The sequence below is a fragment of the Indicator indicator genome, chromosome 1 (genome assembly GCF_027791375.1).
Source record: "Indicator indicator isolate 239-I01 chromosome 1, UM_Iind_1.1, whole genome shotgun sequence".
In the NCBI taxonomy this organism is placed as follows: Eukaryota; Metazoa; Chordata; class Aves; order Piciformes; family Indicatoridae; genus Indicator; species Indicator indicator.
The window spans coordinates 17,608,252-17,632,827 of record NC_072010.1 but is presented as its reverse complement, the minus strand read 5'-3'; the positions used below and the strand labels follow the sequence as shown (position 1 = coordinate 17,632,827).

Genomic DNA, 24,576 nt, shown 5'->3' with positions numbered 1-24,576 from the left:
CCCTGCTATCCATTGATTAGGTTTTTCAGTCACCTCCTTGTGCCTTCCACGGTTGCTGCTGCAGTTGGAAAGACCTGCCCATAAACATACAATAAGCTTCCTCATGTCCTTTTTTCTAGCTCCTCCTGTGCTGATATGTACTGGCACCATGCTGCTGTCTTGTTCACCTCCCTTGCTTCAGGCTGTAAGCTCCTTGGTGAACATACTACCTCTGGTTGCACATTTTTACAGACCTTCAGTCCAGTGGAGCCCAGGTCTAGGAACACAGCAACACATGTAACAAACCCTTTGCTCTTTCCCATAGTTCATTTTGATCTATACTGCTGTACCTAGTTCTGACTTGGAGGTTTTAGAATTAAATCTATCTAATTAGAGTTCTATATAGAGAATAACAGTTTCCTTTACTAAAATAAGTAATGACCTGATTTCTGTGTGCTACTCATAGAGGAAAGCACAAAGCCAGTCCTGCTATAATCCTACATGACCATGTAGAAAGACTCTTGTCTAATCTTTGGCAAGTCTTACAGAAAAACTGCACTGCTGCAAAGTAAGAAAAATGATGAATAATTCATCTTCTTATCTTTTTTGGGGGGGATATTGTTTTCTGCAAAACATTTATTTTAATAATTCATGTGACTTTTAGCTGCTCCATGCTGCAGATGCAAGTGTACAGAGAAAAGCCATACTGTCTCTCTCAGTATAGCCCAGAGGATTCATTAGTGCAAAATTCCAGCTCATCCTGGACCACATTCCAAGAGATGAGTGAGAGGTGAAAATCTGGGTGGTTATCAAGAGTAAAAGTAGAACAGTTCTCTGAAAACTGGAGATTATGAAAATTATTCACAGTCTTCCTATGATGTTAAAATTGTCATATGCTGACAATGTTGAGCTTGCCAAGAGCCAAACTGGGGACAGAGGAAAGTATATACAGAGTTCCCCTATCTCCCAGCAGTACTTGCCAAACATGACAACTTAGCATTTAAAGAACTGCACAGTTACCATCTCAGGCTGTAAATGATTCCTACCTCAGTCATATCCACCCAAGTGGCAGAGCTGTGAATTGAGGTTTCCTCTAAAGCTCATTCAGGAATAACTCTGGTCTGCAAAACTCCACTAGTGAACAGCCCTACAATGCTGGTTACAATGCTGACCCTACCTGTGGAAGGGTCAAAAACCTCAGATCATATTATGGTAGAAATGGATGGATCAGCAAATGAAATGTTAAAAGCTAACCACAGCCTGTGAAGGGTAGGACTAAGAAGGAAATAGCAATATCAACTGCATAAAGGCAACAAACCTGTGTATGATGTTACCAGTGATTCGGTCAGTAGTGGCGGATCTAAGTTCATTAAGCTGAGCATCAGCGCTCTGCTCACATACAACTTGCTCTGCCTAACAGCACTTATTTCGACTGGGGATAGCACAGACCACACAGCAGGTACAGGTGCTTTTAAAGATTGCTCTTCCATTAATGAGCACAACGTACTTATCCTCTTTACTCTCTACAGGACAGGAATCTTCCAGTCCAGCTTCAGTGCTCCACCAGAAAGCAACCAGGAGATACAATTCTCCAAGACAAACTGGATAGATAAGATGTAGGTTTTTTGCTTCTACTGATAACGGATAGATATAACCACCAGCACAAACATTTGAAAAAGTATCTCCCAAAAGAACCAGCAAGAACTTCATGAAAAATGACTCTCCCTCGCCAAAGGAAGGAAAAAAAGCTACAAGCCAAAAAGCAACAGGACACCGAAGCAGCACTTGCTCTCCTCCCAGCTCTAACCACAACCCCAGGCATAGATCCTGATGGTGCTCATAGCCCCAGCTCGATGGATGCTGGTGGAGCACTGAGGTTACTGAAGACAGATTGGCATCCACCCATGCTGTTGAAGGAGCCATGGCAACAACTTACATTTGTGTTAGCTGGGTAAGGAAGTGTTGTGCTGCAGGAACCTGCTTTGCCTTCCAGCACAGCCATGTCTTTTCACAACCCCTGGGTTCATCGTGCTGCCAACGTAAATTATTTGCCTGAGAAAAATAGCTGTTAAAAAAAAGAAAGTGCAGAAGAGCTTTACAGACTGGGCAGGAAGCATTTGCTGCCTGAGCTCATGCAGGGGCAGGGATGATGCTTTCCTGGCAACAGATGTCCAGACAGTGTCACAGGAGCCTGACATCAGGTGAAGAGCAGCAACCGTGAGGCCATGGAAAGTTTTTCAAGAGATCCAACCTAAATCTTCTGTACTCATAATTAACCCCAGATCTGCATTCTGCAGTGAGCATAAATATTGATTCTACTTTATTGAAACAACTTTTCTTCTTCTTTTTTTTTTTTTTTTTTAACTCTGTTTCTTTGATATTATCCTCCTCAGGGAAGCTGGCTCCTCACAGGCCAGTTTAGAGTTATACCACTGACTAGGCAAATTCCAATTTTTAAAAGAAATTTTAGATTTGCATTAAGAGGCCATTCCTGGGGAGGAGGCAAGGCAGTTCCAGACAGACATCCTCCCTCAGCATTGTACATCTGTGGGGATTGAAAAAAAGAGTTAATCACTTTTGAGTCTGAAACACAGTGCTCTGATAAAGAAACAGACAAACTCATTAAAACAAAACCTTGGGAGGCACTAAGATGGAGAGTAGACAAGATAAAGGACATCTGTTGTTGACCTCTGTAGTGCAAATGTTTGAAATGCTTAACCAATGACTGTTTAGATAAGTTTTGTTTGGCTAGGAAGGAAAAGTACTGCTAGAAAGAGGCTTGCTTTCGACTGCTGCTACAGATACCTAAGCTGTGTGTATTCACACAACAAACGGATCCTGGCCATTCTCTGAGCTATCTGCAAGTCTCCTCAAGTATCCTTTGGGGGTCCACGCCCTTAATACGCCACACACATCCAGTTTGGCAGTCAAGTCACAAGGGACATTCCCTGCCTCAGGTTTGACACGGATTTTGAGATCAAGGATGTCACAGGCCAAAGCAGGACAATAAGATCTGTAGGCATCAGCAAGCAGGGGCTCCACAGGAGAAAGAATTTCACAGTTAGCTTCATTAAATCCATCTCTCTGCAAGACAGGAAAAACAATCACCCAAAGCAGCTAGATTATAATGACACAATCTGACACGGAGCCAGATGACATTTTCTGATTTTATTTGAAGTTGATACCTTGAGACAAGGCATAACAACTGAGAGGATCACACCAGTAAGGCGGCAGCAGGGACCTTTCTGCCTCCTGCCCCCTCAACTCCATGAATTCCAGTGCAGAGTATTAAAAATAAACCACTGTAGCCTAACAAACTGCAGAAGGTATTTAAGCCAGAGTGAGGCAGAGGAAAAAGGCAAGAGATATAGAACAATGCAAACTGTTGTTAGAAACTTTTTTTAGAAGCTTCAAGAGTGATACAAAGAGGCCCTCAATATCTACTAATTATAAATCGCTCTCCAAAATGAACAGTAGCAAGTTAACCATGCAGAGATTTTATTAATTGTATTTTCATGCAAAATATGCAATAGTAATAATTCCAATTCCATATTTCCAAATTCATCGGAGAAGGCCAATTACTGCAACACTCAAAATTTTGCTGATAAACTCTGCAATGAGTATAGTTTCCAGCCCTGAAGAGTCCTGATCCCCAACTTACATTTCAGGAAAGAAACAAGAGGGCTTAAACCCAAGGAGTTTCCCCAAGAACTCTCACTGCTGTACTTTTTCACTTAGAAAGTAATGGCCAAACTCTAACAAGATATGGTTAAAAAAAAAAGATTTGAGGAAGTTCAGATCACTCTTCAGCCTATGGAAGTTATGCAAAGCTGTTACATTCCTTTTATCTGATCCATTAAACAGTTTTCATTTGTACTGCATATCTCAAAAATAAAACACAGTGCATCAGTTTAGAATGACATAATTTATTCATATAATACACAAGTAGTTGGACACTACCAGTTTAATCTCCATATGCAAGTGATTTACACAAACATAATACTAAAATTGATTGCTTAGAAGGTAAAAAATACCATGGGTATGAAATGCCATGGTAGATGCTGTTCAATATACTACACAATCTTAGTGTCAAACACTTTTACTCATTTCTGCTTTTAGAAAAAAGGCAATTTGCCATTTTAAATTTTTTTATAAGTACTCTGGGAAACTCAAGTGGTTTTGCTCTAAACCTTCTAATCAATTATTTCTCCCAGTTGTCTGGAACTGAACTGAAAACTAAAGAAACATTTCTCAGTAGTTCAAAAAAAAAAAATTTTGTTCCCCTGAATTCACCAAGCACAATGTGACCAAATCACGTTGCTTTCCAACATGTGACACAAAATACTAACCCCTGTATATTCAAAGGATTGTGCAGGAATTTAGACCATGCTTCAGCATGGTGGTGTTGGCGACAACAGCCTGATGACAATTTTTGGCCCCTGCCAGTATCCAGTAGTTGTGAGTGTGTTTGCAGTTCACTGTGAATGTGTTAGCATCACCAGACCATTTGGTATTCATGCAGCTGTGTCCGATAGCAATTCTGCATAAACTCCTCTGGCTGAAACTTGTACCTCACAAGCCTCATTAATTCTGCATTAAGCATATAATGTCTGCATGAAGAAAATCGGACTTTAATGTGTTTGCCTGCATCAGATTAAATTACACACATTATCTTCTAGATGAGGTCCAAACACAATTCACTTGAAATGCCAGTAGTTATCTTAAAACATACCAAGAAGTTAAAAAAGCTTGCACAATACAAGATCCAGCTACTTATTCCACATATACCACAGCAAGAGAGATACAATTCAATTGTCAATGCTGAGTTATGAGGAAAGTCTAAAAAAATAGAAAAACTCTGATACTTGGACATCAATTCAGAATGTAACACTGCATAATGGGGCAGTATGAGCACCCATTCCAAATAAGAAATCCCCACCAAGAGAAGCAGAAGGGGATCTAGTACATGTGACAAAGTAGATGGATACTGCACCAAAATCATGCATACAATCGCCATGGTCATTCAGTATGCTAGTGATGGTCTAAACAGTGACCTAACACAAGAGTGAGAGTGTTTCCAAATAAAATCGAATGAGAAACTACATATTGATTAAATTTTCTGATGCAGCAAAATGAGGGCACAGAGCCATCTCTGGGTTCTGGAGCTGTTTCAAGATCCGCTTATGAAATTTCTCTCTGACACGATTGAACTCCATTATGTCCAGCGGATCCTCTTCAATCCAGAATTTGTGGAATTCATGCATTAAGTAGCCTGCACCATAAAAAAAGAGAAGTAGAAGAAATAAACACAGTGTGTGCAGACCACATACAAAATTAGAAAGAAAGCTGCAATTAACAATCATGATTTACACAAAGAATCCTGGTCATTGAGGTTTGATACCTCATAACACTATGCAGATACAAGACAACCCACTCGGGACAAAAAAAATTGGTGAGTATTATATGCTGGCAGAACTTATCTCCAGAAATACAAGGAGCCACTTGCGTTGATGTATGGATACATAAACTAAAATGTGAAAGTGATGAGAATAAAAGCAGGGGAAGATGCTGCTGATGCTGCCTTACCAGCCTTTTGTTTATATTCAAGTTCTGCCTTACATATATTTTCTCATAAAAGCATTGCTTACTCTCCACTAAAGAAGAGCTTACTTGTAGATAACGTAAGTTACCATCATATCTTCCTGTATTAACACTTCCATGCACAGTTTTATCTTGTGAGTGCATGACCTTACTGTAGATGTTCAACACTTATGTCTAGTCTTGATAAGATAAATAAGGTGATATACAGAAACCCTAACTTTTACAAGAAAACACCATTACAGGAAGAAACTTGATTCTAACAGACATATAGGATCTGAGTAAGTCCTTTCCCCTCTCAGTTCCATGCTGTCCTTAGACTCAAAAGAATTTTGCTGACAGGAAAAACACTAGGACTTGAATGAACTGGACCCAATCTCTTTATCCCAAATTCCACAGCAGATGAACCATTGAAGAAGTGGAATTCTTCATTTCAACACAGCAAAAAGTGCAACTAAGTTTTCTGTATTCCAGAAAGTGAAGGCATTTGTTGTAAAAAAGGCTTCATTACTTTTATGCATTTATTTCTGTTGTATGACTATTACAACACACGTGCTTCTAACTTAAATTTCAATGTATATTTGTACAGTGATATTTTCCCCATCATCACTTTGAGAAAATTGATTTTAAAAAATAATTTAAGTACATCTCCAGATCTCTTCCATATATCCCAACAGTCACAGCCTGCTTCATTCCAAAGAGATGCTACTTCCAAAGAAATACTCATTAAAATATATTTTGAAAAAATTACTATATAAAACATAAAACATTGTTAGATCTTTACCCCCTCACCTTCAAATCTAGGAGATTTCCATGTGGCACCTTCTGTACTTAAGCAGAGACTGTCAAGCATGCTATTGAGCAATGCAGTTTCATGCATTGCTTGTGCAGTCAGAGAAAGCAATAGAGCCCAAAAGCAGTGGGCCAAACACAACTCTCAATTTCATATGTATTCCCATAGCTGAAGGGGCAGAAGGGTGCAGGTGAGGTGAGGTAATGGATCAGCATTTAGCTCCTCTACCAGCAAGGCTGATGCCTGGGCAATGTAATTTTCACTTTCTGGTTCAGTCAGGCAGCCTGCAGGCATTTAACATAGCTTAATAGGGTCTGAGTTTGAAGGAAATTTGAAGGAAACATAGGATGACCGGGGCAGGGAGAGGAGAGAGACTGCAAAAGTGTAAGTGCAGGGATTTGTCAGACTCAAACAGATAATCTCTGGCTGAATCATCTTTGCTCCAGGAAAGTTTGTCTGTTGATGCTTCCTCTACAATAAAGTCCATCTGATAAGTTTTTTCCTAGGATGGTGGGCAGAGTATGCAGGAACAGTCACAACTTTTACTGGCCCATTATAAACCAGAGACCTGTGCAAGTTTTATCCCACTTCCTAATTCTAACATGTATGGGCTATAGCTCTTCCCTCTATCAAAATCAGCTCTCCTTTCAGTGTTGTCATGATGGACTGGCCATGCTGATCAGCAGACACATCAACTGCACCAGACACATCCATTCACTAGGCCACAGGCACATTAGAAATGTGGCAAATAGAGAAACCCCTCCAAGGAACAAATCATGTGAAGATGCATGAGTGAATATTTAGGTAGATACTTATCTGCCTGTTTTTATTCATCCAGCCATTGACCTCCAAGGACAAAAGCCTAGCAGCTAAACCAACCAGAGTTCCTACCAGTCAGCCTATTTAAGGCAGAAACCCAGAAACCATCACAAAGGGGAGAGTTCCAATACAGTATGACATCTGCCCATATAAAATCCAGGGTGAATGAGTCTTGTTCTGAAGAGACTAGACTCTTCCATGAGACAGATGCACAGGACACCAGTAACTGTCATTTATCCAGTTAAACAATAAGAAAATATTAGATGCAGAACAAAATAATGTTACCTAAATAGCCAAACTTTCAAGAAAATCCCTAACCATACAAACAAAATCAAACCCAACCAACCAAAACCCAAACAAACAATAGAGACACCAAACCCATTTGCAATTGTTATAAATATGCAGACCAGTGCAATTTTATTTCTTGTTATCAGTTTCTTGCCTATGCAGTGAAAAATATTAGAAGTGTTGCTCCTACCATGAAAGGATGCACAGCATGTTGTGCTATAGAAGAGATGCTCAAATACAGGGGAAAGGACTGGGAAAGCATTATTTTGAGGGGGGGACAACTCTACTGAAAGGTGGAGGATAACACTTAAATGTAGATACAAATATATTAGGTCAGTTGGATTTATTCAGGCATTTGGTGATTTTTTTTTTTTTAATTTCATTTTATTTTTTTTTTTAGGATTTTTGGTTTGTCTTGTTTACCCCTTGGTTTGATAGGGCATCCATCACAACTAAGAACTGAATACAAGCATCCTAAAAACAGGAGAGCAAGACTAGCACAGCCCCTTGTGCTGAGTCAGTACAGACTTTTTTCCCCCCTCCCCCCAAAGTGTGAGTAGCACAAAGTGTCAGCAGGAGCACAAATCGTGTGTTTCCCAACCCTTGTCACTTACAGAACGTCTGCTGAAAGTGAGTTAGTGTTGGTGCTTCTGGAGCAACGTTGTAGAAATGAGTCTTCAGAGCTCCACTCACAAGCAGGTTGTATGCAAGGTCTGTTATGTTAATGCCCACGATAGCAAAAGAATAGCTGTAAGAGAAAGAAGCAGCAGCATTTGAGGAGAGTTTGTCTTCTTTCAGGGTATTATAAGAAACACAGATGACACTGCAGACTTTGTGTGCTACTGAGGTGTAGTAATTCCCTTCTTCATGAGCTTCAAAGGGTGAGAGGGGGGTGGAGAAACAAGAAAAACAATTATCCTGCCTGCTTTGTACACTCTAGTAGCAGTGCTTCCTTTATGAAACAGTCATGGTGAACACAGGAGTTTCACCACTGTGCCAACATTTTCAGTGGGGCAGCATGGATTTGTTCCTAGAGGATAAGAACAAGCCCAAGCATGCCCCTGACACAGGGCAAGCACTCCACATGGTGGTTGTGTCTGCAAGGTGACCATCATTTGCCCCACTGGAGTTCGTTACCCACAGTTAGGAACATTAGGTTTCAACAATGACTTCTAGGAAAACATTCAGTTGTTTAAAAAGCCTGTGAAAATGATCCAGCTGAGTCACCACCAGTCTCTTCCTAACAGAGACCTAGATATTCAGGCCAAAACCCAAGCAAAAACCTAAATCAGAGCATGCTGGAGACAGAAATAAGAAAATCAGACTTATGAACCAAACTCCTGTCCTGCTAAGAGATATCAATAAGCACAGTATATTTATGCAGAAGGTCATCATCAATGGCACAAAGTCAACTTGGAGGCCTGTGGCAAGTGGTGTCCCCAGGGATCGGTACTGGGTCCAGTTTTGTTCAGTATCTTTATCAACGACCTGGATGAGGGCATTGAGAGTACCCTCAGCAAGTTCTGATGATACAAAACTGGGGGGGTTGGCTGACACCCCCTCAGGCTGTGCAGCCATCCAACATGACCTGGACAGGCTGGAGAGCTGGGGGCAGGCAAACCTCATCAAGTTTAATAAGGACAAGTGGAGGGTCCTGCATCTGGGGAGAAATAACAACAGGCACCAGTACAGGTTAGGGGCTGCCCTGCTGCAAAGCAGCTCCACAGAGAAAGACCTTGGAGTGCTGGTGGACAGCAAGTTCTGCATGGAACAACAATGTGCCCTTGTGGCCAAGAGAGCCAATGGGATCCTGGGATGTATCAAGAAAAGTATGGCCAGCAGGTCTAGGGAGGTTCTTCTACCTCTCTACTCTGCCCTGGTGAGACCAAACCTGGAATACTGTGTCCAGTTTTAGGCTCCCCAGTTCAAGGGAGACAGAGACCTGCTGGAGAGAATCCAATGGAGAGCCACAAGGATGATTAGGGGACTTGAGCATCTCCCCTATGAAGAGAGACTGAGATCCATGAGGCTGTTTAGTCTTGAGAAGACTGAGAGGGGATCTGATTAATGTGTATAAATATCTGAGGGGTGGGTGTCAAGTGCAGGGGGCCAGGCTCTTTCTGGTGGTTCAGTGATAAGACAAGGAACAATGGGTTGAAACTAGAACACAGAAGATTTCAGCTCAACATGAGGAGAAACTTCTTTACAGTGAGGGTGACAGAGCACTGGAACAGGCTGCCCAGGGGGATTGTCTCCTTCTCTGAAGACTTTCAAAACCCACCTGGATGTATTCCTGTGCAGACTATCCTAAGTGATCCTGCTCTGTCAGCGGGGGTTGGGCCTGATGATCTCTTGAGGTTCCTTCCAGCCTCTGATATACTGTGATACTGTGATGCACAACAGAACTCAGAAACTGGAATTTATTTCTTAATTTGTGAGCCTGTTGCATCAAGAACTTGACATTTCTGGCAGTGACTATTTCCCAAGAAAAATATATAATGTCCATCACTGATGTTTAGTGATAAAAGCAAACTTGTTTAGTTATTCAGCAATTATTTTTTTCCTCTCCTGTAAACATAAGTGTCTTATGTAGACTGTCACGGGCATTTTTTCAATTCTCTCTATCAAGTAAACCAAAATACTTCCCTCTTCTTTAACCTTTGATGTATTTCAGGTGGCAAAAGAAGTCTAGAATTTAATGGCAAGTTTCATGGAAAAATTAAATATGAGCATTAAAACATATTACTGATTTTCAAATGCAGTTCCATACTCATGAATCATGCAGCAACAGCAAAGTCACTGCTTAAGAAAAAAAAAAAAAACAAACCAAAACCCACACCAAACAAAACCCAAAAGCACAACCCCCAACCTCTCCATTTTTTTCCCTTATTATACTTTCCTGAAAGCAGATCAGAACCTGCCTCTGACAGTAAGAAGTGAGACTTGAACATATGTTAAGAAGAATTAAACTGATATTCATCACTGCACTACTCATGGTATATAGAGAAAGGTTCTCTGTGCTACAGCATTTTATTTTTCCTAATTCTTACTTCAAAACTGTTTCCTGTAATCTTTGAACAAAATCGAAGTGTGGTTATTACAATAGATGTTAGTCTGCACACTGAAATTTCCTTTAAACAGTAACCAGAAAACAGCTTTTTGCCCTCAAATCAGCATCATTGTTAACTGTTGGGTTTGTGACAACTTTAAAAATCTTTTTAAACTTACCCGATGGCCTTATCAAACTTTTTCTTCTCCCATTCAGCTTTGCTGAGGTGGCTGAGGGAAAAAAAAAATTAATTACAATCCAGATATTGCCATGTATTTCTATTTGACAAGTATTTTCCTTCAGTTGCTTTTATATCATAACATTGACTGAACACAGTATTTTACCTTCATTGATAAGGCTAATCACATTTAACTCTACAACTGATTCAATAGATTGATATAAAAGGACTGGAAAAGAGCAATTGGCTTTTTATAGCATTGTTGATAAACTTGTCTCATCATTATGAAGTATGCACCTATGTCAGTGCTTTCAGTAAAAGCCAGTTGTTATCTGCACTGATTGCAATGATGATCCATTTCGAGTCTGAGCTACACAAAAAGATGAAAAGATTCCTTTTAACTAATCAAAGATGGGTTTAGCCTTCTGTGTTTTCAAAGCTATATCTGATACTCATCACTAAAGACATGATTTACCTGAGGTAGCAAACATAGAAAATACTCCTCTAATAGAAAGTATTTATGTCCAGCCAAATTAGAAACCACTCAACAGCCAAAAATAAGGATCATTATTTCCCATTATTCAGCATGATGCAGAGCTTTTCAAGAACACAGAAGCTTTCTTCATTAAAGCAATATTAGTTAGGGAACAGATTAATTTCAGGCTACACTTCTGCTGTTCAACAGCATTTTTACTTACAAGAGCTCTATGATACAACCAGTCAGCTGACACTCCACTAAGCAGGTTTTAATCTACTCAAATGAAGAAAGTTTAGAAGAAATCATGGCCTGCATTTATCACTGGCTAAAAGCAGGCACAGACCCAGTGCTAACCAGTGCTTTACACCTGTGCATGCCTGTGGGAGTTTTGCCCTGGTCAGACAGAAGCTTGCAAGCTTTAGATCCCAAATTATAGGCAGCCATTTGTGAAAGTGTTGTAAATAGCGTGTTTAAAATATGTTGTCATTAAGTATGTAAGATGCTAGTAGGCTCATATGTATCCTGACCCAACTGTTAAGAGGTGGTATGCATGAGGACATGCTTCACCTCTTTAGTGTACAGGAATGCATCAGTCTTCACCTGCTTGCTAAAATCTTAACCATTTTTGTAAGCTGTGGCATAACATCATTTAAAAAAAAACTCAAGCAAACATTGAAAAATAAAGGTGGCATGTGTAGGATGTAGACAAGCAAGACAGTTCAACAGAAACAGAAGTTATATTGATCATGATCACATCAGAATCCAGTATGGCTGCTAGGCAACCACACCAGGAAGGACACCATAGGCACCAGCCAGCAGTATCGATCTTTTACTGAATGCCCTTTCAAAGGATTGAAATGCATGTGCTCACACAGGACCCCAAGACTCTTCAGATGTACTAACAAGTCCTTGGCCTAGACAGCATTTGCTTATCAAGTCAGTCACAGCAGTTGTGACCATAGTGACACTGTCTAAGACTTTTTCCCTATAGGTGAAAGTCACTCAAGTCCTTAAGCCTGGTACTAAATAGGTCTAAAACAGTGCTTTAGCTGCATCAGACAAGGTTGATTTCATTCTTTATACATAAGCATGCTCAGACATACCCAGTGTTGCACCACTAGCTACACCTAATTTTATAGAATGGAACGTGGAAACCTTGGTGTTGCAACAAAGACTTTCACTTTATAAGACACAGAAGTGTAGTATGGTTTGATCTTTATTTACATGTAGGTTCCCATAAAACCAAGAGAAATGAAAAAAAATACCTTAGTTCCTTCTTAGTGACTTCCCTTCATTATGAAAAGAAAAAAAGAATTAAAAGAAAGGTAAATCAAAATACAAAATCACTTGAAATGAGAAGCATAAGCAAAAACATCTAACACTAAGTGTAACTATTTCCAAGATGCAGTAAGTTTTCCTCTCGGACTTGATCAGCTTTCAGGATCAGTACTTGGAAACAGGTATCATGTGGCAATACCCAAGCATATGCCCAAACAAACAAAAAGAATAAACCAAAATAAAACCCCAGCCTCCTCCCCCAAAAACCAGCCAGCATAGCACTCTCTAAGTTACTTTTTCTGGTCTCAGGCGTTACCTGTATTTAGGATGAAGTGAATCAGAGAGAACTTGCAGGGCTATCTCAGTGTCCCATTCAGCAAAATACCTGCAGGTATACATATTTGGGGTTGTTATAGAAACACAACATAAAAAGCATCTTAACTCATACTAAGCTGTCCATACACACCATTTTAAAGGTCACTACATGTGTTATGCAATATGAGTAGCACTTAACATGTTAAATTCATTAAGCAAGCACACACACACCCCAAATCAAAGACAAAAGCAGCTTCAAATAACAAATGCAATCCTGTAAGTGCTTAGTGAATGTGCATTACCAGAGGCCCCTTTCTACCCATCCTGCAGTAAATTGTTGCTTATTACTAGAACATGTTGGCTGTTGAGCTCAAGAGAAAGCAGTTCAGGCTTCTTGATCTGGCATATTCATTAATCAAGATAAGAGTCATCATAGGAAAGTAAGTGAAATACATGGCAGGGATTCACCTCCGATGGAAGTTCAAAACCACAGTCTAGAGTCTAGATCATCACCTGAATGACATGAGAATGACATACAGACAATGGATAATTTATGTCCTCCAACCTATAAAAGCCCTCATAGAGAGAGGGTGTATTTTGTCAAGTGTTTCCAAGTTACATGACTTTACCTGCATTAGATACATGGGCTGGAGGAAATAACAGGCAGTGATCAATTCCCAAATTACTAACAAGGGATGTGGTACTAACACCTCGCGTGTGACGCGGAAAGGAACAGTGATGCAAAATCACTGATTAATTCTGAGTATCAACAGAAACAAGTAGCCATTCAACTACAGAAGTCTGCCATCAGTGGCTGCATTTCCAGTGTTTTGCCTAAGAACTCAGCATGAAATTCCCAAACAAGAAAGCTGAGCAGTAACATAACCCACCCACCCACACAATTCCAGGGTATTTTTGTACAAGGAGAGCTAGATAGTGGTGAAAATATGCTTTACAATTTCTTTCTTGTAGGAAGAGACTGCTAACTTACTGTGTCTGAGAAACTTGAGAGGAAAAAAAAAAAAAAGGAAGAAGAAAAAACTGCTTAGCAGCTTAGCAAGTGGTATTACTGAGTTAAATTAGGAACACTGAAAGGAAGGAGACACTTCTGAAAAGGGATGTCCTCCAAAAATTGGGCCAGCAAATAAATTCTTTCACTTTTTTATATGAAGTCGCTAACACTTTTTTAATAAGTTATTCCCACATGCTAAAAATCTACAAGTAATGTGGTTTTCAATGACTTCAGACACACAAAAACCTATCTCCAGAGGAATATACTTACACCAAGTTATATAAGCCCAGGAGACCCATCCCTCTAAAGTCTGTTTTAGGATCGTCACCTTGGAAACCAATTTCACACCACTGCTTCGAAATCCGAGCTTTCAGTGGTGAATTGGGCTTCAAGCATTTCCACAACTAGGAAGATTACAGGTAAAAGATAATTAAACTTCCACACATTGGCATGCTTTTTTTTTTTTCCCCCCAAACCAAGCTGAGTTCTGATGTAACATCATGGCATTGCTATGCCAGCAACCCAAATATGAAACCAAATTATATTCCTTGGGGGTGAAGAGGGTGGGAGGTAAATCCAAAACCTTTCTTCAGCACTCCCGATGTTTCAGCCCTACAAGGCCCTTCTGACCTCATCGGCAGCTGCTGTAACATCTCACACAAGGACTTCTTTTTGTCCATGCTTTGTGCGTCAAACTAGCTCCTGCTTCCATAAGCACAAAGACAGGGATGGCCTGGAATGTGTTTGTAAATCACTGACAGTATCAGGCAAACTGCCTCCAGGTCCCTAAGGCTCTGCATCAATCTTTTCTCCAGCATCTTTTGCAAGTCTCTGGAAGGGTTATAAATCAAGAGCGCTGACTTGGCTACCACAGTGCTGAAAAGCAAATCAGAGAACATTAAAAAAAAATTCCATGCAAGAATAGCAGTTGCCACCTTCATATTTAATTAAGGGGTGAATCATTCATTGATCTCAGATAAAAGAAAATTAAAAAGGCAAGGCAGATCCTCAGCTGGAATAAATCTGCTTAGTTGTATTGGTCCAATGACTTTAGCATGAAAACGTCATGTTGCTAGGCACCTAAAAGCAGCCTAAATTGACATGCCTGACAAATAGGTACTTTTGCACACACCTCGTGGCATCTCACAAGCTCACCCCTTCTGATTTCTTAATATACTTTGGGTGTTCTCCATAGGCTGTGAGTTGGTGAGTAAGGCCTCAAGAAATGCACTTAGACAAAGTCTACCCAAAGGAAGAAGCTGTAGCCACATTTCCCAACATTTTTTTAATGTTAGCAATTTTAACTGCATTAAAATTAAGTGCCTTAAGAAGGTTAAAACTTTAATGATTACATTTCATAATGACTACATGAGGCATCATTTTTTAAATCATATTTGCTATCTTTGTTGTTCGTGCATCAACAGTAAATAGAGTATTATTCATTAGTTGAATCACGCTAAACTAATCTTTCTCTCATTCATAAAGTGCTTTGCTGTTAAACACGAATAAATGATAGACATTAGGAACTCAAATGACCCATTGCAGAGTTCACATAGTAGAATACCTAGGAGAAATGAAAACCAACTGGCCTAATATTCTCCCAGCTTGGGTTGGAAACAGAATTCAGCTCTTGGACATGTTTGCATTTGACATGAGAATTCACAAAAGCAAAACACCTGCTGTAAAGAAGTGCTAATGCACAGTCACACTGGGCACAGATGGTGAAACTGATACTTTCTGCAACATAACAGATTTACAGCATAAGCTGCATTGTTTAATCTCCCCTCAGACAAACAGTTTCAATTCTGCTTTTATTCTCATGCAGTTATGTTTTAAAGCACTTACATGACTACACATCATTGCTGACATGATTCTTGGGAGCATCTAAAAACCAGACTTTTGTCCTCATAGGCTGGGAAGGAGACCACAGAGAGCTCCTTGGTGCTTCTCACCTGTGATCCAATTCTCATACCCAATTTCTTGTGGACACCCAATGTGTTTAGAAATGCTTTTCTGGAGCCAAAGGCTCCCCTCAAACCTTCAACTAGGTACTTGGTACTTTCAGGGACCAGCACTGTAGTTTGGCACCTGGATCTCCCAAATCCAAGACATGTGCATCCTCACTGGGTAAATCTCTCTTCTTTTAGATAAAGTCTACTCTACCCACAAAAATGAGTATATTGAGCATGTTTATGCATATGAGCATATTTAGCTGCACAGAGGCAGGACTTGTAAAGAAGTTCATCTGCACCATCCTACCTGGTGGCTAGACCACCCCTTCAAGGAGCAGCTCTGGATTTGGACAGCACCTTCATGAAACTCCCACCTCCCAGCAAGGAAGCAACCTTAAAGACAAGTTTCTAGACACTTACAAGAATTCTTGGGACCATTTGAGGTATTCTTCAGAAACAGTTATTTGCATTCATAAGTGTTTATGTAAGATCTCTACTAGGATTTTTGGGAAGTATCTGAAAGCCCAAGTTACTAAGGTAAAATTTCCAGAAGCTCCCACAGTAACTTGTGTAAAGCACTACACTTCAAGCTAGAGTGTGGAAGACAGCTTCACCATCATGGATGGGGGCAGAAGCTCAGGTAGTGTTGAAATTCTCTCTCTCTCTCTATATATATATATTTTAATATATTAAAAAATATCCAGACAGATGATATGTTTTTATAAAATATCTGAAAATTCTGTAAAAAGGCATTTTGCTTATAGATAAGCTACTTCTCGTTATTCTATGGTTTCTTGCCATTTTTCTGAAGCACCTTGAATTAGCTATGGTCAGAAACAGGATCAGAAGAAATAGTGGGACTTTCTTCTACACTATTTTGTACCCTCTTTATTATCTCCAAAATTCTTTTCTAACTTAAGAGCTCTCTAGCTCTCCTTCTGCTTACAGCTGCAAAATCATCTTCCTGAAAAAATACTTTTTAATAAATCTGTTCCAGTGCAAGGCCTTCCTAAAAGCATGAAGTAAGTAAAATCCAGTTGGCATGTTTTTCATCACTCTGTATGCGTTATCTAAAGAGTAGTTTAATTTTGTTTTAATCTGAAAACGTATTTGGTAAATATAACATGTAAGTCATCATCTCCAGCCTTCTGTCCCACACAATGAACAATAGAAGTTTGCCATTGTGATATACAGATGATATCTTCAAAAACAGAAGGAAAAAAACCCCTTTTTGTTCTGGTTGAGAGAGAAAAATATCCTTCTCATGCTGAAGAAAGATATACTGAAGTAAGACATAGGGCTATTTTTCCAGAGCTGTTATCTGCAGTACAAGCTGGGTATATCCAGTGCTTACAGTCCAGCCAAGGGACATGCATTCATCAACCAGGGAGCCAGCTGCTTGCTTGGCAGGTGTTACACCCAGACCAGATTAATATGCTCTATAGTCTTATCTTAAAAACTGGCACACCATGGAGTAAGGTAACAATACCTCTTTAAAACATCAAGAAGTCTATAAACCAGGCTGTTTGGAGCTGACATGAATAAAGCATGTCCCTTTAAGTACCTCTTAAGCACCTACCTTCAGAAGCATTTCCTCATGCTGCGGATTCTCTGAATCATAGGGCTCTCTGCGCAGCTTTTCAACCTCTGCAACCAGATTTCTGTACCCCACAATCTGCAGCAAGCATGCCTGAAGAGATACTCCCAACCTGAGGGGGCAGGAAAGGAAAACACAATCCAATGCAACCATATGTACCCATGAAACAGCACCACTGAGCACATACCTAGCTAATTCACCTGAGTAATGTTACATCAATGAACTGACAGTCTGACAATGGGAGAATTTCCAAGAGATCAGTATTACATTAAACAAGGCCTTGTGAAATGCATGGTCTTATTTAGTGCCTCCCTTAGACGTTAAAATTGGGGATTTTTGAAGACTTTTGAACAGTGAATTTCCACATTGAAATCTCATTCTAACTATATACAGCAGCACTGAATGCCTGCAACAAGTACATCACTGAATCTTTCCTCTCATTCAAATGGCAGCTTTTCATACAATGCACTGAGACCAGATATGTGAATGTAAAAAGGGGTGAGGGGAAGGGGAAAAATCAGCAAAAAAATGAAAAAAACATTATTTTTGCTTCTATACCACAAAAACTAGCATAAAAAGGACAGAAACCCAAAAGGTAATATAGTTCAAAGATCTACCTCTAGGAAGCATGTTTTTAATCTCATGTTAAGAACCATCATAATGGCTCTCTTTTCATTGTAATGAAAATTTTACATTTCCTTTTTACATTTCCTGATGCATCATTAAAAAGAACAAATCACCAAAAAAAACCCAACCCAAAACAAACAAAAAACTCTAACCCCCTCACCAAAGATGTGGCTTCCAAGGCTTTAAATAACAACAGCTTATTCAGTTTTAGGCTAAGATTTTATAATACGAAATACAAGTTATACAGTACACAACTGCCATGCTTGTAAGAACATTTAATGATACATGGGAATAAATTCATAAAATTTTAATAATGTCTGAAATTATCTGAATGCCTAACATGGATTTGGACAGTGCAGCTAAATCTATATCTTCACTCCTCTGTGGAACAGGCTGCACTGATATTAAGCTGCACAGGGTCCTCATCTGCTTTGTTTGGTATACTGAGTTCCATAGTATTGTTAAATTTTCTGAGCAGAAGGATTTTCACTGTTTATCTTTTGAGATTAGTCTACAGAATCAGAGATGTCACCATCAGGTCATTTCTCTCGCTGCAATTTCATGCTTTTTATGGCAATAACGTTTTCAGCATAAACTATGCAGTGTGCTCCCTCCTTTGCTGTTTTTTGTTTGGTTGGGTTTTGTTGTTGTTTTGGGGATTGATTTTTTTTTTATTATTTTTTACATGCTTCACCTGCTATACCCTGCAGTTTCACACAAAGGCTGCATTTCAAAGAAAGCTGAAAAGCCTGATAAAGTCTGCACGCGAATTGCTGTAATGCATCGCTAAACCACAGCCATAATGTTTTTAACTACTCTATAACCTCAGAGTAGTTTAGAGCAGAACACTACTGGCAGTGGCAAAACAGAATAATTTTACATTACAAAATTCAAACAACAAAGTGTTTTTAAGTTCCAAATGGCACAAAACCATACACAAAGCAAGTCACGTTTGCACTTTATCTATAAAGCTAGTTGAATGTTCCATGCAACGTTATTTGGTGGGGGTGTGTAGTGGGAGTTGTGGAATTATTTCCTCCATTCTCCTTTTCACAGAATCACAGAAACATTCATGTTGGAAAAGACCCTCAGGATCACCAAGTCCAACCGATAACCCTACTCTACAAAGCTCACCCCTAAACCATATCCCCAGGCACCACATCCAAACAGCTTTTAAACACATCCAGGGCTGGAGACTCAACTACCTCCCTGGGCAGCCCCCACTCCAATGCCTGACCACTCCTTTTGTGAAATTTTTTTTCCTAATGTCCAGTCTAACCCTGCCCAGTCGCAGCTTGAGACCATTCCCTCTTGTTCTATCATTAATTACCTGTGAGAAGAGACCAGCACCAGCCTCTACAATGTCCTTTCAGGTAGTTGTAGACAGCAATGAGGTCTCCCCTCAGCCTTCTCTTTTCCAAACTAAACAGTCCCAGCTCCCTCAGTTGCTCCTCATAAGATTTATTTTTCATTAAGCTTTTGCTCTCCCCCTTGCCAAGCAGAGGATTATGGGTGAGCTGCTGATGGCCAACATCTCCTCCCTGCCGTTCCTGTGCTGACAGAGGCAGTTCTCAGAGCAGAGAAGCAATCTGCCCAGGCTTGCACTCCCACTGCACTCAGCTCCAGGTGCTCTATCAGATGGAGGTTAGTCCAAAACTGGGAGTATATCATGGATTGCTTCCATAGTTAATGCAGACAGCACATGTCACCACCTGGTTATTCAACCTACTTGCTCCCACCACTAAACACACGCTTATCTCAGAGGTATTGACAAAGGGAAATTACTGCAGCCCCTTCTTCCTCTTCAGGTCACAGCAACCCATAGCTCAGTGCAAACACTCCTGGGATGTTACTTCAGCTTTGCAAAGCTCTTAAATTAACTAAAATGACTGCATACAGATTTGCAGAAACACATATACTATGACACATGTCCCACTGTCCTTCCCCAGGAGATTACAAGCTTCTACTATGCAAGGGAAGGCTAGAGCATCTGAAAGGGACAGCTTGGACGCAGGCTTTTTACACATTCAAGAGTAGGCAAGCCACTTGTTTTTCCGCAATCCTCTCTAAGGAAACAGCTGACCTGCTTTTGATGAAATTTCTGCAGAAAGCTTTAGTATAAAAAAAACGGTTCATGTAAAACTCATCATCTGCACTGAAAAGTTTAGCAGAACAGTGATCCGTTTAATGTAAGGAGCCATTCAGGGGCAAAGCCTCTTTCTATGCGTGTGGCAGCATCTTGCACATCCCAGGCCTACATTCCTCATTGTTTTGAAATGGTACTTCAACAGTGTGCCCAGTGCTGGTGTTCTCTACACGAGGACATAGAATGGGTCCAGAGGAGGGCCAGGAAAATGATCCGGGAGCTGGAACACTTCTATGAGGACAGGCTGAGCGAGCTGGAGCTGTTCAGCCTGGAGAAGAGAAGACTCCGGGGGACCTAATGGCGACCTGCCAGTACCTGAAAGGGGCCTAAAAGAAGGCTGGAAAAGGAGTGTTTAGAAAGGCCTGTGGTGATAGGACCAGAGGCAATGGTTTGAAATTAGAGAAGAGTAGAATTAGGTTGGACATTAGGAGGAAGTTCTTCACCATGAGAACAGTGGAACACTGGAACAGGTTGCCCTAGGAAGTAGTTGAGGCCCCATTCTTGGAGATATTCAAGGACAGGCTTGACAGGGCTCTGGACAACCTGATGTAACGGAAGATGCTCCTGCTCACTGCAGGGGGGCTGGACTTTGGAGGTCCTTTCCAACCCAAACCATTCTATGATTCTGTGAGTGGGAATTAAGATGAAAGACTCAGTCCTGGAAAACGTTGAAAAGGTTCTAGTCCAAAAAACAATTAAGCTTTTCTTCTCTGCTGAGCATATGAACACTACCTGGTGTTTGGTTTTTTGTTTGTTTGGGTTTTTTGCTGGTCTGTTTGGGGGTTTGTGCGTGGAGTTTTTGTTTGTTTTGTTTTGTTTTTTAAATATTAGGACCAGATCACTCAAAATGTAACTTAAGATTTGGGTGCCTGATTCAAGCAAGCAGAAATATTTTGCACCTCTGTTCACTCTCTGTATTCTGAATGACAGCATTTTTTCAGATGCTAAAGGCAATGCCACGAGAAGAATCAGCTGGTGGTCTCCAGCATCATATAAAACACTATTTAAATAAATTCTCTATTTTTTCCTTTTAATTATTCCACCCAGATACCCAACACTGAGAAGTGAGTGCTTGACTCAGCCTGATTGCTAATGCTGCAGTTACTGATGTCCACAGGCCAGGCTTTCAGCTGTGCACATTTACATACTGCAGTTTTTCCTCATGTGTCATCTTCACCAATTATGCCATCACTGTTTTTTTCTGACTGTCAGCTATCAACACCCTGTGCAATATGAAAGTACCAGAGTTGTGGAATTCTTGACAGATGGGAAGCCTCTCAGAAGCTGAAGCTGCTCCTTCCTCACCCTCCCTTTGAGGGTGGTAGGCAAGGTCCTGTGAAGAGACATCCCTGGAAAAGTTCTGTGCGCACTCACAGAAGAACTTCACAGGACTTCTCATCTGTAAGGCAGGTATATTTTCTTTCTTTTGTTCCCCTTATTTTGTTCCTTTCTCTAATGGTTGGGTTACTATTTTTTCAATCTGGATGGGCAATGGTCAAGTCCACAACAGTTGTCTCTCAAGTTAGAGAGACATCTAGTGATCGTTCCTTTCTGATCAGTGAAGCCTTATTTTATGACTAGTTACTGTACTTTTCACTGAGGGGGTAGGGCTGGGAGGCCACTGCTATAATCAGACAAGGAAAAAAAAAAAAGTATTTTTCAATATAAGCCTTTGAGTTTTGGTATTCCAGCAAGACCTTGAGACCACCTCACTTGTTGATGCTGCTGATCACTTTAAAGAAGAGCAGCTATCAATTTATGGATGGCTATTTTGGATTATGTACATCAATTTCAAGTTTGGGAAGAGCAGTGAACCTCACACCAATCACCTGAATAATATAATCCTCAATATTTCTCCCACTGATGCCTCACCTAGGCCATCTTGTGACTTAAGCTAGGGGCTGAAAGGTTAGACAACCAGAAAGGTGTTATTATTTACTCTTAAAACACATGCTTATAAATGTAATGGTTTGTTGTCAATCCATTCTTGTCACTAACTTCTCGTAGCATTTAAAGAATATAACCTACATTATATTGTTAAAATCTGTGCTTGGGTAATTAACAGCAGGTTTAAAATATAACCCAGTATTTGGTTTATATCAGTTAAATTGTGATGATTTCTTCCCTACTCAAAAAGGTCACATACAGCCTTGCTAAGAAGCCATCACTGTCACTGCCAGGACCACCTGCTTTGGTGGTATTTTATTCCCGGGGAAGTGGCCCCCATAAATCAATGCATCAACAATACACTATGACAGTGTGATTCAAGACTTGCCTATTACAGTCATGGCTAAAGATCATTCATTTCTCTATCTGCTTTTTGACAGCAAAGCTTAAGTTGGGAGTTTTATACTGAGAGACAGAATTCATCTTCAAATTGCATGTCACAATAGCTATGGAGAACCAGTTCTCCATGGAGCTAAGCACTGAAGAAATCAATAATTCCTATTTGTTTTGTAAGGAAACTGAGAACTTACTGTGGATTTACATCTGGATTAATCCTTTTCAGCTCCATGATGTCATCTATAGTTTTTTCAATAGCATCAGGGTGAACACTTACTGAAGTTTGCAGCCGCTAAAAAGAGGTTTTAAACACATTATTTTTTATGGAAGCTATCATTCAATTGAAGTTAACAATGGTGAATTTAATACCCCAAACCTTCTAGGTTAAGAGCCCAGAAATCCCATCTCTATCTATACACACACACACCTCTTTCCAGTCTTTTCAACCTTGCTGACTAGTTTCAGAACACTGGCCCTGTAAGAACTTCAGTCACTTGGCCATGCTCTTGCATGCAGTCTATGGCATTTCTGTGGTGGGTGCTAGTAGAATGATCTGCACTGGGCCCTTGATCAAGAGGCAGCTTCATGCCATCCACCCAACCACACTGGAATTGCTAGCCTTCATTTGACATCCCTTCTCCCAACGTGTTGCAAAAACAGCAAAATGGTTTCCTTTCCCTTGAATATCATTGTAATGCTCCTAGAAGTTCAGTATTCAAAAATCAACATGACCTCCAAAAAAAACCAAGAGGTGGAACTCCCTGGTGCTTTGTCTCAAAACTACACAAGTGCTTCAAATGCAAGCTTTTAACTAAGATTCTGCCTTTCTGCTTGTGCTAGAAAAAACATTTGGAAGCATTATGGTGAACAAGGAGCTATGTGACATCAGTTTTGCTAAAGCTGAGGTAAGCTTTTCAACATCACCAATTCTCATGCCAAAGAGAAATGAACAGCTGAATGATGCTATTTAACATTTACACAAATGCTTTGTAAGAATTAATATTAGCACAATCAGTGCTACAGTGAAAGGATGACAGAGGCTCTTCTCCATTAATGTAGTTAAAAAGAAAGCAGTGATCAAAGCTCTCTTGGCTATCTAGATACTGCTGCCTTCAGCCTCTTTTATCCATGCTTTTCAGACAAAAAACCTGAGATGTAAAGTGTATAAGTGACTGACTGCAGATTACAGAACTGTTAAGGCAGGGTAAGGAATGAAGCTATATGACCCCAAATTACAACACAATTTCATCAGTGCCACAGCATGCCTATCCCTGGAGCATGGGACACTCTCCCTGACTTTTGCAAGCTAACCTGCTATTGTGGAACCAAGACCCTCTGCAGTAGAGGAAGGCTTTGATATAAAATCGTATCAAACCTTAGCGTGATTTGGTGTGAACAAACTCAGACTGAACAAGCCAACTGCACAGGACACCACAAAAAAGATGAATGGAGATATCTTTTACTCACCTTACTTTTTGAACCTTTCAGTGATGCCTCTGTAAGAGAACAGCATGTGAAAGCACATCAGACAAGATTATACTGGATTCACTGAACAATTTGTTTACATGTAAGAATGAAGTCACACTATTGTGTGACTTTCTGCATGTGCAGAAAGGTACCAAAAGCATGCAGAAATAAGGAATTTTGCAGTTACCTATTTTCATAGTTCTGGCAGCTCCAGGTTTAGTATTGTAACAAATCCTTTGCAATTCACATTGACCTGTTAGTTTCCTGACCACAAATTTCAGGCAGCGCCACAAGCATTTGCAGTAGAAGTACAGGCATACCTGGACAAACATCCTGGCAAAAGAAGAAGCCTGAAAATAAGTCTTGAGCAAGTTTGTTTCAACAAGGCCATGACCCAAGCAGAAGGTACTTCCTCACCCCAAATTCCCATTGCCTAAGGGCACCTTTAAACATATGAATGCTGCTTTTGCTTTATCTTGGCAAGTCTTAAATCAGGCTTTTTAGCCTTCACCACCACAAACCAACAAAAAAAAAAAAAAAACCAAAACAACCAAATCAAACAAAACCTGATAACAAACTCAAAAAAACAAACCAAACCACCCAACACCACCAAAAATCACACACAGAGCACTAGAACTGGAAGCACAGAGTTTTCAAAAGAGTATTTCTAGAAAATTATTTGTCCTCTTCAAATAAAAGGCTGTATACTTCCTGCCA

The 24,576-nt window shown here is 40.1% G+C and overlaps 1 protein-coding gene across 1 annotated transcript; it reads right to left on the bottom strand.

Moving 5' to 3' along the window:
- Positions 1-5,078: 5,078 nt before the first annotated feature.
- Positions 5,079-24,191, bottom strand: ELMOD1 (ELMO domain containing 1). The gene is made up of 10 exons (XM_054384211.1): positions 24,047-24,191; positions 23,860-23,888; positions 22,587-22,684; positions 17,319-17,448; positions 14,058-14,191; positions 12,777-12,845; positions 12,448-12,471; positions 10,706-10,756; positions 8,092-8,225; positions 5,079-5,251 (listed from the first exon to the last, which is right to left on the bottom strand). Exons 1-10 carry the CDS (start codon positions 24,189-24,191, stop codon positions 5,079-5,081), a joined length of 987 nt encoding a protein of 328 aa, XP_054240186.1.
- Positions 24,192-24,576: the final 385 nt, after the last annotated feature.

Coding starts and splice junctions, on each gene's coding strand:
- ELMOD1 (XM_054384211.1), bottom strand. CDS start 24,191: ATGTTTGTCCAGGTATGCCTGTACTTCTACTGCAAATGCTTGTGGCGC. Junction 23,889..24,046: donor TGCCAGAACTATGAAAATAG/GTAACTGCAAAA, acceptor GTTCTCTTACAG/AGGCATCACTGAAAGGTTCA. Junction 5,252..8,091: donor TCACTTTCAGCAGACGTTCT/GTAAGTGACAAG, acceptor TTTATGGTGCAG/GCTACTTAATGCATGAATTC.